General features: G+C 27.8%; 1 protein-coding gene across 1 annotated transcript in view; it reads left to right on the top strand.

The window, feature by feature from the left end:
• The window catches only part of PIG-T (phosphatidylinositol glycan anchor biosynthesis class T), a 45,110-nt gene that overhangs the window by 10,047 nt on the left and 19,807 nt on the right, over positions 1–15,256 (top strand). The window contains 7 exon segments of the mRNA XM_067279575.1: positions 4,392–4,478; positions 6,583–6,670; positions 10,343–10,437; positions 12,310–12,514; positions 12,613–12,768; positions 12,844–12,915; positions 12,918–13,089. Coding sequence (XP_067135676.1) covers positions 4,392–4,478; positions 6,583–6,670; positions 10,343–10,437; positions 12,310–12,514; positions 12,613–12,768; positions 12,844–12,915; positions 12,918–13,089 — 875 coding nt within the window.

Genomic DNA, 15,256 nt, shown 5'->3' with positions numbered 1-15,256 from the left:
AATAACACTAGAAAATCTTTGTAAAATAAGAAAAGATACTTTATGAAACCAAAACAAATATGTACAAAACCTGCCTGACAATTTGGGAACTTAAATCAATTAGAACTGTTTTAATTCTATCTCCATACAAGTAAAATGGCACAGTCGTATTTGGGACAAGACTATGTCTCAGAGACTCACTATTAAGTGGGATCACTTCAACTCTCATGGCGGGTCTTGTTCTCATTCTCCAGTCATCTTTGGTATTGCTGGTTTTCAGTGTGATCATTCAAACTTCGCCAGCCACAACCACAACCACAAGGTCTTCCACGATGCATTTTCATTGAAATTAACCTATTGAATGTTGAAATTTCTCTCCGTTGCATGACACCCCAGGTTGAATTTTTGTCAATGCGAAAATTTCCCGTTCTTGTCCCAAATTTCAACTCCTGACATGTACTCCTTCATACCTCTAAGCTGGTAAGACATCAGGCAGTACAATTTTATAAGACATAGTCTTGTTTAACAAGAAGATAGGAATCAATTCTATCAAAAAAAAAAAAAAAAAAAATACAATGAATCTTACAAATTTGACTATGCGTCACCAAAACTCTGTTACTGGAACTGGAACTTGAAAACCTTTCATTGATTACTCAATTTTTTTAAAAATTAAAATAAAGACCAAGTCTGCCCAAAATGGGATCACCTTTTTATTTTGTGTTCCAAGACAAACACTTTTCGGCGACTGACCTTCCTTTTTAGGTTACTTGTCGCCGGAAGGTTATTAAAAAGTCCTTTTAAAACACATAAATGTCCAATTAAAATTACAAAAAATTTCTTAAAAAGGAACAGGTGACTTAAAAAACAGACGTCTTGCTTACATCCATCTTGCCTTTTTTCTGGGTGTCTTGGCTGCTTTTATCCACTAGGAACAAGCGCTGGAAAATGTAGATGAGACAGCTGACCCCTGGCGACGATATTTGTAGAGTTTTCGTCTTTGAATTTCGTCCGATGGAGAAAAAATTTTTTTAAAAATTAAAATAAAGACCAAGTCTGCCCAAAATGGGATCACCTTTTTATTTTGTGTTCCAAGACAAACACTTTTCGGCGACTGACCTTCCTTTTTAGGTTACTTGTCGCCGGAAGGTTATTAAAAAGTCCTTTTAAAACACATAAATGTCCAATTAAAATTACAAAAAATTTCTTAAAAAGGAACAGGTGACTTAAAAAACAGACGTCTTGCTTACATCCATCTTGCCTTTTTTCTGGGTGTCTTGGCTGCTTTTATCCACTAGGAACAAGCGCTGGAAAATGTAGATGAGACAGCTGACCCCTGGCGACGATATTTGTAGAGTTTTCGTCTTTAAAAAATTCGTCTTTTTTAAAAAAATTTTTTCTCCATCGGACGAAATTCAAAGATGAAAACTCTACAAATATCGTCGCCAGGGGTCAGCTGTCTCATCTACATTTTCCAGCGCTTGTTCCTAGTGGATAAAAGCAGCCAAGACACCCAGAAAAAAGGCAAGATGGATGTAAGCAAGACGTCTGTTTTTTAAGTCACCTGTTCCTTTTTAAGAAATTTTTTGTAATTTTAATTGGACATTTATGTGTTTTAAAAGGACTTTTTAATAACCTTCCGGCGACAAGTAACCTAAAAAGGAAGGTCAGTCGCCGAAAAGTGTTTGTCTTGGAACACAAAATAAAAAGGTGATCCCATTTTGGGCAGACTTGGTCTTTATTTTAATTTTTAAAAAAAATTTTTTCTCCATCGGACGAAATTCAAAGACGAAAAAAAAAGAGGATTACTCAATTCTTAGCATCACCTCGTTTGAATCTAAGCTTCACCTCATCTGAATTATCTCTTTGTCTCCTTTTTATGCAGCAGGTGTGGTGATGTTACAATGTATCCACCCACTTGCCCTATTTACATACTTACACAATAACATTTTATTTGTTCTAGTAGTCAGTTTTTTCCCTCATGTCATATCCCTCACAGTTCTGTGATACTTTTTTGTGTTGTCTGGTAACAATTTGAGGATGGGAGATCCTTCTGTTAACTTCCTGTGGAAGTCTCCCACCCCTGAGATGGTGTTTTGGGATGATGACGTCATTTTTTTCCATCTGCAGTCATTGTGAGATTTTTACTTTTAGAATGTTGTCCGGGGAGGTGCAGTACTCTATCCTTAACACGTTCACGGCATTAGTAGATAAACGTTTAGGCAGTTGTTGGGCGTTACGAGTCATGGGTGACTCGTAGTCTATTTTAATACAGGGCGGCACGAGTCACCCATGCTTCATACTATTAAATTAATATATTTTATTGCATATAGTAAAATAATATTGATATATCAAGTATGATATTTGTAGAATAATGTTATCAAAACATATGTGCTGCCCCACGGAAAAACAAGCAATTATGTCTGTCACCCTAACTAGACATGTCCATATGAGTCACATGTGCCTCGTAACGCTGTGAACGTGTTAATGAAATAAAATGCCCCAAAATAAATAGAATAACAAAAAAATAATCCTTAAACAAAATAGAATGGTTTGGAATTGACTCCTTACAGTTTTAATGCTAAAAACAAATCAAAACATACCTCTTGTTATACAAGGATGATATGATTTCATATTTTTTTTGGTCAAGTAACTTACCATGTTTTTTGTGATGCCAAGTCAGTTTCTAATTCCTACAATTTCTCTTCTAAAAATTTAACTCTTTCTTCCAGCTTGTTTTTTTAATCTGATTTTAATCTTCACTTTGATTGCTTATGACTACTAGATAGGTTCATGGTTCACAATTTACAGTTCATGATTCGTGGTTATACATCATCATAATCACATGCACTACTTTCTAAAAACAAACAAATCTTTAGAAATAAAAGTAAGTATAAAAGAATTATTTATGAGTAAGGCAGATGTACCACTTGCTGACAGTGACCTCTTAGCTGATAACTTTTGCATAATTATTGTATAAGAAATATACCAATTCTGCTTGATTTTTCTGAGAAAATTTTCATTTATACTGAAAAAAAAAAAAAAACATAAGAGTATAACATTTTAAAAACAACAATAATTTTGCAAGAAATAAGTTTCATAAAACTGTAACTACAACATTATCTTAAAGTATTAGCCATTGGTGCATTTACATTACTGTACAGTACATTTGAAGAGCTCTTTTCCAAAAGCTCCTAAGTTGAAAATATTGAAAAGGGAATCTAGTCACATTAAGTTAATTACAAATTAACAAATTACCTAGTCCAGTGAGTACATTGCCTTAATTAATTTGTTACTTATTTGACTAGATTCACCTGCTGACTTAGTATTTGTCAAAAAGTCCTAAGTCCAATGAAAAAAGTTTTTCATAGTGCAGTTTTATTCAAATTGGCTTAAGTCAAAGCAATTTCTTTCAAAATGGCTTAAGTCTATTTTGAACATAGACCCTTTTGAAAATGAGCTTTTTATCTATAATTTAGATAATGCTTTATCTGATCTATCTTTTTGTCAGCAGTTCCAGCAATTTTCCCCCCCTCTTATTTTCTGTCAATGAAACCTTTTTTTCAACATCTATTGTTTAATACATGGAAATTTTGAAAAATTTAAGGATGGGATTGCTCTCACTTTCAACTGCTTACACTGATAAGTATGACTCAAATTCATATTTAGCTTTATTACATTTTCAACCATCAGATAACTAATATCAACTTCAAAATCATATCCAATTTGGAAATGAATGTTTATTATTAGTTTTTTTGAAAGGATATATACTTACTTTTTTTGGAGTTTTAAGAAATCACTTAATAAAAATGTTTGTTATAAATTCATTTGTATGCTGATTTCTCCCCCATTCATAGGTGTCAAACAATTTTTTGTTTTTTGAAAATAAATGAAATGAAACATTGTCTTTTCTGTAGTGACTATGACACTGTGGAGTACAATAAGCTATGACTGTTTTTTATATTCACTAGCTATTATCAATGAAAATGATTGTCAATTTAACTTAATTAATCCCTACAGTATCCAAGAATTAACTATTGAAATACAATGAGAACTTGTTTTCATACATATGGCATCCATCTTGGAAAAATTATGTCATTTTTCCCATTCAATTTCATTTTATTCAGTAATTCTGCAATGTGGGGCATGTGAAATTGGTCAATTATTTTTGTTTAAATTTGTTTTTTTGTATCATCTTAATTTCCTATTTTCAATTTATGTAATTGTATCTATGCTAAAAATGAATAAATAATCTAAAATCTTCAGCTAAATTTCACTTTGCTGTTTAATATGCAATTATTTTCACTATTTTTTTAATTTTTTGATTGAATTAAAATATGTATAATGTATTTTTAATTAAATTTTTAACATTTATAAGTTTTAATACATAATATATACATAATTTTTTTTTCTAGGCGGGACTTTCTACCCTTCTTAATGCTATTAACATATTGAACAGTAACTATTTTTCAATAGCAACTGATTATCGTGTTATTTGTAGGGTAAGTGTTAATCAAAGTTTTAACCTAGTTTAGTAATTTTCTTAAAATAGGTATTAAAAAATATTTTGTTTCTTGATGATGATAAGAAAGTAACTGATTTTATTGTATGAATTGTAAGAAAATATTTGTATTTAATTTTTTTTTTTCTTTTTGTTTCTTGAAGTAAAATTTCTGATACTATTAAACACCTTTTCTCGCCATAGAAATGGTTCAAAATAGGAATTTATTCTTTAAAATACAATTTGGCTAGGTTTTTTTTCAAGAGTTAAAGATAAATTTCCACTCTAAGTTGCTGTTTTTGATAGACTCGGTGTATTTGTTTTCATTATCCAACAAATAAAAATATCAAATAATTACAATTTTTGGTAATAATTAAATATTTTTGTTTATTTTTTTTGCATTTAATCCTATTAATACAAGGTGTGTCTGAAAAGTTCAGTGAATGGTCCCGTAGTTGAATAACCATGCTGGTTAGGATGTTGCGCTTACGCAGACATAGTGAGAGACTTGCCAACTAGTGCCCCCTAGCGTCAAAATCACGACAGTTAAACAGAAGTGCGTGCAGCAAACAATCAACGCAGTCAATGTGAGAAGGAGTTTCATTGCAAAATGGAGCAACGCGTGAACATTACGGCGTTTCCTTGCTACACGCCATGTGACAGTTCTTCAACACTTTCCATATTCTCCAGATCTGACACCTGCAGATTTCTTCTTGTTCCCGCTTGAAAGACCTACACTTTTTCAACATTGCGCAGATCCAACAACGTGTGACAATGGTGCTTCGTGCAGTACTGAAAGAAGTGTTTGCTCACAGCTTCCAGCAGCTGTACAACCGATGTCAAATGTGTGTTGTTGCTAATGGCGATTACTTTGAATGCCAGTAAAAGTATTTTGTTTGTATCTCTTGTTTCCTTTATTTTATGAGACCATTCACTGAAGTTTTCAGACACACCTCGTAGTTTCGCTTCTCGTTTCGCTATTTATATTTGTTCTTATACAGAATTTTTAAAATTTAAAATTAGCAATGAAATTATATTTTTGGTTAATAAAAAGTTTAAATGTCAGGAGCATGTCATTTTTACAGAAACCTGTTATGATAGTAATTAGTAATTCTGCAACTGAATTTGACTTATACATCAAGAGTTAGAGAAGTGAATAAATGGATAATATCTAGAATTTTATGATAGAGGGTTTATCCATCTTAATATTTCATGTACCTTTTTCTTGAATATCTATCTAAAATTAAAACAAATGTAAAGTACGTGCAACTTGAACACTAACTATATAGTGTATTTACTCGGACACATGGCAAATTTCATCACTGATTTTTATTCAGTTGATACGTGTATTAAGTGCTTGTACATGTTTCGGGCTGTTGATGCCCCTCTTCAGCCAACTTGTACTTTGGTTCTATATCTGTTGTCTATATGCTGACTGTTATGCATCTTCTTCTAATGAATAATGCCGTTTCTGTTTTCTTAATTCTTATTGTAGTATTTATGAAACCATGTTGGTACTTATTCTGCAACTTGAACACTAACTATATAGTGTATTTACTCGGACACTGTATAGTGTATTTAGTGATGAAATTTGCCATGTGTCTGAGTAAATACACTATATAGTTAGTGTTCAAGTTGCAGAATAAATACTGACACGGTTTCATAAATACTACAAATGTAAAGTATTTTATAAATGTATGAGTAGTTTTATATAATATGGATTTATGCATTTGTTTATGTATTAGATACAAAATATAAGTTGGCATATATAATTAAGATGTGGTATTTGCTTTATTCATTGTAAATCTTTTTTACTTAATGATTATATTGGATATTATTAAATATATAATTTTGTATAATTGACTGAAAAATACGTCTATTTTGAAAATAATGCATAAAATCGAATCAAAGAAATAATTATTGTAAATAAAATTTTATTTTATAAAGGAATTAAAGATTATTTTTTTTTTATTTGAATAATAAATTTAAAATAAAATTCTTTTAAAGTAATTATTTTAAAACATTTTATTAAAATAACATTTTCAAATGTTTCAAAAGTTTGAATTTCTGATAAATGCATTTTTATAACTTTTTTTATATTTCAGGATAATCAATGCATAAACACTGCCTTAGAGCTTCTGTTTTCATTATCTGTAGTATTTAATCCACCAGTTATACAACAGGGCAAACAAGGTAAAATATTTAATATCAATTTTTCAATGACAATATTTTATTATATAATTAAAATGAAATCACTTAGCAAATTATGTACTTCAAACTATACAAAGCATTAAATGTAGTGGTATAATGACATTTGGATAACAAGAGTTAATACAGATTATGTATTAATAACAATTAATGAAGGTTCATAAATACAGTAGAGAGTCGTTAATCCGAATCAATTGGGGACTGGGGTTGTTCAGATTAGTGATTTGTTCAGATAACCGATTATGTACAAAAAAAATATATTAACCTGTCCGATGTTCAAATTTTTCTCCATTGCGTGTCGCTTCATGTTGAATTTTTCTCCGTTGCGTGTCGCTTCGTGTTGAATTTTCGTCGATTTTAAGCCTAACGAAAATTTTTATAATAATAATCGAGGCTATTGTATCGTTAAAAATTATTTCTTTATTTTGTACAAACAAAATAAATATATTGAAAAATATAAAAACATGAAAATTATACTTTAGAAGTAAATCTAGTATCAAAAACGTTCGATTCAGCACGACACAGTCCGACTGAAAATCGTTCGGATAACCGGCGATTCGATTACCGGGGTTCGGATTAACGACTCTCTACTGTATGTGTAATTATCAATATTATTATAAATAATAATAAACACTTTTAAATAAAAAATATATATATTATATAGAATTAATTTCCATAGTCTGATAAAAGAAAGAAGTGAGAATGAGTTTAGAAAAATCAATTTATTAAAGATTTTAAAATTTGATTTTTATGTCATAATGTTAAAAAGATTAAATTAAATTTATTATACTGAAATTTTGGAACCATAGTCATTGACCAATAAGTATTCAAACAGTGAACATATTTATGATGCAATTTAATTCTCCTGCATTTGACTTTGAGCCAGCTGTTCCTGTTTTTGTTCTTTGTGATAATTTGTTTTAGTTAATTTTAGCTTATCTGTTTCTTTTCCATTTAGTATCTATAGATCCAGTTCAAAATCCCAACACCTTCAAAAGCTCCCTTCCCAACACATGATTGGAGTATCAAAATTAAGTGTCAAGGTCACAGTATGAATGGTGGTATCCTGATCCAGTACAGTAAATTACAGCCACATGTACAATTTTGACTGCAGTAGAACAATTAATGAACCACCTGCATAAACTTTGGCATCTTAACAGACAATTCCAACATCTTAACACATGGTAAAAACAAATAAATGAAATCTATTTATAACACTATTTATATCAAATAGTTAGCTTTACAATAATTGATCATATAGTATTATGTATTAATCTATTATCTACTAATATATTATTCTATATTATATTCTATACACCTGTAGCTCTATGCACTTTACTTTTTATTGGTGAAATGTACGTTCCTATATCTTTTTAATCATAATGGTATTTTGATCTCTTGGGTTTTTGACTGTGTCAGAATTTAGATCTGTCAGGATTTTGAATATTGAGATATTGATTTGTAGGGATTTTGATTAAGATTCCAATATCCATATCCTGTAAATAGTGTTTGTTCGAACTTTGTCCTTTCACTTTGTCTGTGACAATATATATATTTTTGTTAAATGTAAATCACTATTCTTTAATAGAATTATTGCATAAGATAAGCTATTATGTTTCACTTATACTATTAAGTAAAATATATAGTGCAATAGCTGGCTAATAAGCTTTGAGAACTATACTTAATGAGTCAAGAGTAGCAAGAGCAAAGAATATGTAATTTTTGTGTTCAAAATAAATAAATAAAATAATAAAAATGTTTTTGGCCTTTTCAGTGGCTCTCAGGTATATGAGCAAAAATATTTGAGTTTTTCCAAAAGTTTGATGAAATTTTAAAGCAACCAACAATGTTGGAATATTCTATGCATTCAGAAAGTTTAAAAATGACAAAAACGTTAGTATTATTAAGTAAATATCTGCTGGAAGAAGTGTTAAAGCACTAGGTAATTGCTATTTAGAACATTTTTAAGTGAAGTTCAACTTTGATGATAAAATCCTAAACACTAAAGAGATCTTTATTACATTTTCATGCAAGTGTAGCACAGAAAAATATTTTCTGAGAGCCTATTTTAGACTCACCTACAGCTAACAAGTGATTACAATTATTAATGAAATTTTGGTTTTTCGTTTTAAACAATTGGAAATAACTTTTTAAAATTAAAAGAACTAACCAATTAATTTTTTCTGTTTTAAATTTAAAGTTCAGAAATCTTAACATTCCTAATTTATTGTAACTATTATATTTAATTAATTTTTGTCATCATATTTTAAATCTGAAGATTAAATATCAAATTTCAAAAAATAAAAGACAGCAAAATATCTTTCAAAGCTAAATTTATTTATAAAACATGATATATACAAGACTTTAATGCAAATTATCAGACAACCAAATAAATAATGTCATTTTTTATTTTGATGAGTAAAATTATTTTATTCATTAAAATATTCACTTTTACATTCAATTACACTTTCTTAACAGGAGAGCAGTTTGAAAATACCATTTTATAAATGATTTGAAAGACTCCTGAGAAAATCTTTCTCTGTATTTGGTGGACTTTGAAGGGTATTGTTAATCACAAATATTTGGACCTTTACAGCAGATTTGTACAATGAGTAGCTACAAAGAATACATGACAAATTAAAGTAAAATAGTCATTTTTGTTGAGTTGTTGAGGTGTTTTGGTGTTTCACAAGATAACATGGAACAACAATTTACAAATCTTGTAGCTATAAAAGAGGAAGGGACCCAATTTTTAATGCTAAAAATCGTATTTTTAAACTGCCTTTCTATTCAGAAAGTGTAAATGAATGTGAAAATAAATATTTTGATGGATAAAATTATTTTAAACAATAAATATAAGCATTTTTATTCATGTTTCAAAAACAATATTATTTAATTGGTTACCTGATTGTTTGTTCATATTGTAATTGATCAGTAAAAATCTGAAACAATTGTGAAATTTAAATCAAATTAGTAATAGTAAATTAGAGTAATTAGTGTAAATTCTTTTATACCTATGCATGAAAGTTAGAAAAAATTAAACACAAAAACTACATTATATTTTTTAATAATATAAAAAATATAATACATCACAAAGTTAAAACTTTGTTTCTTGTCCTTTCTTTTCGCCGTTTTACACCATCAGCAGTCCTCAGGTCTTCACAGTCCCTTGGAGACGACCTTTCTTTTGAGGCTACTGCCTCCGTGAGAAAATGCAGAGTAGGTAAAAGCGTCCTCTGGTGTTGTCGCCACAGTAAAAATATTACATTTTAAGTAAAAATTAATTACAAAAAACATGGTTGGCATTATTACATTTAATAATATAAAAAATATAATACGACATCACAAAGTTAAAACTTTGTTTCTTGTCCTTTCTTTTCGCCGTTTTTATACATTATATTTATAACACATGCAAGCATTTAAATATAATTATATAAAATATTTAATTTAGGAAACAAACAAATTATCTATATTTATACCCATATATTTTAAGTAAAAATTAGAAATTATTAGATTTATATCCTTATTTTTTAATATAGTATAGTTAAGTATTAAGTAGTACTAAATACTAAATAAAATGATTATTCAATGTAATGATAATAAAATTATTTTATTAATATTATTATAAATTTAGTAAATCCATTTTGTTTTTTTCAGATTGGTCATTTTTAAAGTTGTTTGGAGCAGCATTGCCCTCATATTGTCCCCTTGCTGTTAATTCTACTGTATTTGTTGATATAACAAATAATATGGTAATAAGTTTTAAATTAAGAAATATGTATAATTTTGAATATTGTTTACATCATCATAGAGACTAATATGAGTATTAAAATTTTAAATTTAACAACCTAAAATATTTTTTAATATAATAAATTTTAAACACTGTAACTAAATATTAAAACTATAGTAAACATTAAGATGTAATTTAATTTAAAAAAGAATTTAATAATTTAATTTTAATTAAATTATTAAAAGAAACAGTATATCCAATTTTATGAGAGTTTCTGAATATTTAATCAGATTAAATGCCAGTGCTTTTGGAATAAGTCTAACTAGTTTGGGAGCAAAAACTTGTTTAGCTGTAGTTTAAAAAGTATCATTATTTTTTTTCCTACTAAATATTCATAAATTTTTTATAACAAAACAAAAACCTATAATTAATGAAGAGCCATTCTTTAGGTTTTATACATATAAAAACAAGAAATATAACAACAATTTCTTGAGATATTTTTATCATAATTATTTTATGCCTTCTTCATAAAAATTTACAATTAATTTTATATAAATTTTTGACAAAAGACACAGGAGTTATTAAGCCTCAGAGGATGAACATCATCATGCCACACAGACATGTGCTAACATCCATACGTACAGAAAAATTCCTGACTTTTTTTTTCTTTTGCATTTCTTGATGTTTTAAGATCCTGAGTTCAAAAATGTAAAAATCTTGGGGATCATTTTTTCACCGATCACCATACTCTCCCTCTGTTATATATAACAGAACTGAGAAAGTAAATATGAGATGAATGAAGTTTGTTTTATTTTTAAAATAGCATGATGATTGGTGAAATAAAGACCTTAAAATAATTGTTAGACTTTCTTTATTGATGTCTCACTTGCATTACTTTATAATTTATTTCCCATTTTATTCAACACACCACTTCAACATTTTACTGAATTGCTTTGCAAAATAACTTCTGAACATGTACTCATTGATACATTTGCATCTTCATATTGTTTGCAAGTGGTTACAAACTCAAAATCTATATTATGGATATAGATTTTGAGTTTCTCTCTTATCCACCATTCTTTCTAGATCTTGTTCTGTGTGATTATCATATGTTTTTTGACCATTGAAGAAAACATTAAGTAGAATCTCATTCTAATGAATAAGTCTGAGAGATTTGTACAAATGTATCCAAATTTATTTTTTTATAGAGAATTCAAGTATCAATGAAAAATGAAAGAATTGTATTGAGTGAACAAAAACTCAAAAAATGATGTAAATGTAGAAAACATATTTGCAAAGAAAGCTTAACATTTATCTTAGTTTTCATTTGACTGACATTTGTGTACATTTCTTTACTGATTAATGTACTTTAGTTTTATTTTGATATTTATGCTAACAGAGAATCACATTGCTATGATAAATTTTTTTTTTTTTTTTTTGTTTTTATTGTAATTGGAATAAGAAAAACTTTAAATATCAATAATTGTTTATTTGTCAGAATCTAACTGTAAAGTTGATTTAGAAATAATTATGAGGATGACATTTTATTAAACATATCATAACTTAGTTTGTGATTAAGATTTTAAACTATAATATTAAAAGTATAAACAAAATGCTTAAAAAATATTATATCTTAATTTTGCAATAATAATTATAGAAAATATGCAGATTATTTAATTAGTAGTTAAAACATTTCTTGCTAGATCAAATTTTTTCATGGAAATTTCACATATCAACTTAGGAATCACATGTTAATAATTACTAGGCTGTATTAAAATGTTGAAACAAAAGGATTGCAATTCTAAATGACTTTTGTTGAGAATTATATATTCAGATATATTCACTATTTATGATTTTTATAAACAAAAATATGATTATTCAAAAATATTTTCAGACAGGAATTCCATTCACACTCTCTCCTACACCTACTAAAATAGTTACAACAACAAAAGGGATCATCACGCAGAAGTATGCTGTGTATCAAATAAAGGAATTGCTTTCTATGCTTCCACATGTAAATATTGCTGCAAATTATGAGAAACCCCATATATATTGGCCACCTACATTACCAATTATTCATGCCACAAGATTCATAACTGGTTAGTATGATTTAATGTTTTGGTTTTTAATTTTGTAAATTGCAAATGTTTATTATTTTGCTGTGAAATATAAATAAATAAACTAAAATTTTTTACAGGTTATGGTGTAGAAAAAGGTGGAATACAGTGTCATATTTATAACAATCATCCAACCAAACATCTCAAAATTATATATTTAGAGATTATTCCATGGTTTTTAAGACTTTATTCACATACATTAGAAGTTAAAAATGGAGATAAATTTGTGTTGAAAGGTACATTTATTTCATTATTTATACTGTTTAAATAAATTATATTTTTAAAATTAAAAAAAGAACATTTTAAAATAGAATTTCAGTATTATCAGCCAGGGAGAGACCGAGAACAACCACATCACTTAGAAATGATTTTTACGTTATCACCCAATCAGTCACTAAAGTTAGTTTTGAATTTGAACGTGCTTTTCTAAAATGGACTGAATATCCACCTGATGCTAATCATGGTTTCTATGTCGGTTCTTCTATTATAAGTACAGTAGTTCAACATACTGCTAATTACTCTTATATTCCATCAATTTATCAACCAATTGAAACACAGTAAGAAAATTTTTATTTATATTTTAGTTTAGTTAGATAATTTTGAATATGTACAATATTACAAACAATAGTGGCTACAATGTGCTCTTAGCAACCATAATTTCAATTAAAATTCAACAAATACAAATATTTATATTTAAAATAGGATTGAATCTGTGATTTGATGAACTGGCTTTAGCACACGTTGTCAGATTAACAACTGAGATATTTTAAGTAAATAAAATAATTTATGCTGTATATACTTTAATCAATATCAATTTATAACTGTAAATTTTTTAATTTTATTTTGAAATGATTAAATTTGTAGCTGAAAGTTTTAAAAAATTGAATAATTGAAAGTTAAACAAAATAGCTATCATAGCTGAAGGTATTCTCTGTACACTTAAAATGTTCTAGAACAGGTTGACAACCTTTTAGTGGTGTTGTACTGAACCTAACTTAGTGTTATTCCAGGTGCTAACATGATTCTTCCAATTTTGTTATTTATATTATCAAAATTAGTCTGGTTATAATGGACTTCAAAAATATATAATTTTGAAGTTAAGTTGTTAATTGATTTATGTTCTTATGTGTGAAGCGCATGCATAACATGTAGATTGTGATGCAGAGCATAAATGCATGGACTGTAATATAAATATACAAGCAAGAGATTCATTTTTAATGTTCCACTGCCTACACTGAACTATGGCTTTCATTTAAATGTGTAATTAATAATTAAAATAGAATTTTTATTACATTTCTATTCAGAGTGCTACTGAAAATCGTCCCACATGCCACAGGTTGCTGACCCCTGTTCTAGAATATACTACTATAGTTTGTTTTGGTATTGATTACAAATATAGTTTAAGTAAATTTTGAACAGGCAATCATTACACACAATATATATGTATTAATTTTTAAAAATCCTGTCTTTATGTTTAAATACATTATTTTTTTTCTATTATGTATTTTAATTTAAATCTATTCTGTATGTACCAATTTGAAACTGTGTTGTTCTAAGTTTTTATTTTGTAAGCACAATATAGTGCAGTTAAACGAACACTAGGCATTATTTCATCTGTTTATTTGTTCTTAGTTGATATGCATTTTTACACATTTTGGGCCCTACAATGCCCCTCTTCAGTCAACTAATTTTAAATGTACATAATTATTACATAACATCAAACCATTTAAATAATACATATAATTTACAAACGTACCTTCTATTCTGTATTTTATGTTAGGCAAATTTAAGTTCACTTCTGTTGTTTGCCTTTTTGAGACTATTTTAATTGATGTTTTTACATAGCATCTTATTTTATTGATGTGCTAACATGGCATCTTAAAGCAGGTGTATGTATGCATGAGTATGCATTCTATTCTGCCATTTTTGGAAGAAGTACAATAAATTATAACATAATTATAAACATATAAAACTTTGAATAACATTCCTGTTGTACACTTTAAAGTTATTTTTAAAAATTTGGAACAACACCAAACATTTATAAAACAATCTGAATGGGGTAGTTATATATGTTTTTATACAATGTTATCACTAACATAAATTTTAAGCACAGTTTATTTGTATACTTTTATCATTATTCTTTTGTAAATAATGTTGTTTTCTCAGTTTTGTTTTTAATGTGGGTATAAATGTTGAATGGGGATTGGAAATCAATTACCAACTGATGTTTCCTTTTGTTTGTAAAATGAATAAATAAATTAGTGATGCACAGTATGTTCAGCAAAACAATGAGTATTTATAACACCCAACAAAATTGTTTACTACTAATGAATGCAGAAGCATTATTGTTCTTTCATTACAATTTATCACTTTTGAATTATGATTATTAATAAATGATATTTACTTAAAACAAATAACTAAGAAATCATTTAAAAGAGTCAACTTTTTAATGTCATAAAGAGATTTTTGAGATCATTTTATCTCATCATCAGATCCAAATGCTTAACTGTTTTACATTTAAATAGAATTGCTGCTTCTGATTCAGGTTTAATCATGGAATTGTCTGATTCAATCTCATAATGTTATTTACACACGATTTTTCCTTAAAGTTATATTTATTTTGGATAGGAACACAGTAAAACCTGTGTAAACTCAACTCATACAGTAGCAAATTTTTTTTCAGTTTGACAGGTTTTTATTTTGAACAAGTATTTATGTATTGTG

This window comes from Centruroides vittatus, unplaced genomic scaffold (genome assembly GCF_030686945.1).
Source record: "Centruroides vittatus isolate TY-2023 unplaced genomic scaffold, ASM3068694v2 contig_875, whole genome shotgun sequence".
Lineage (NCBI taxonomy): Eukaryota > Metazoa > Arthropoda > Arachnida > Scorpiones > Buthidae > Centruroides > Centruroides vittatus.
The sequence above is the reverse complement of the archived record's forward strand: the minus strand, read 5'-3'. Positions and strand labels throughout refer to the sequence as shown.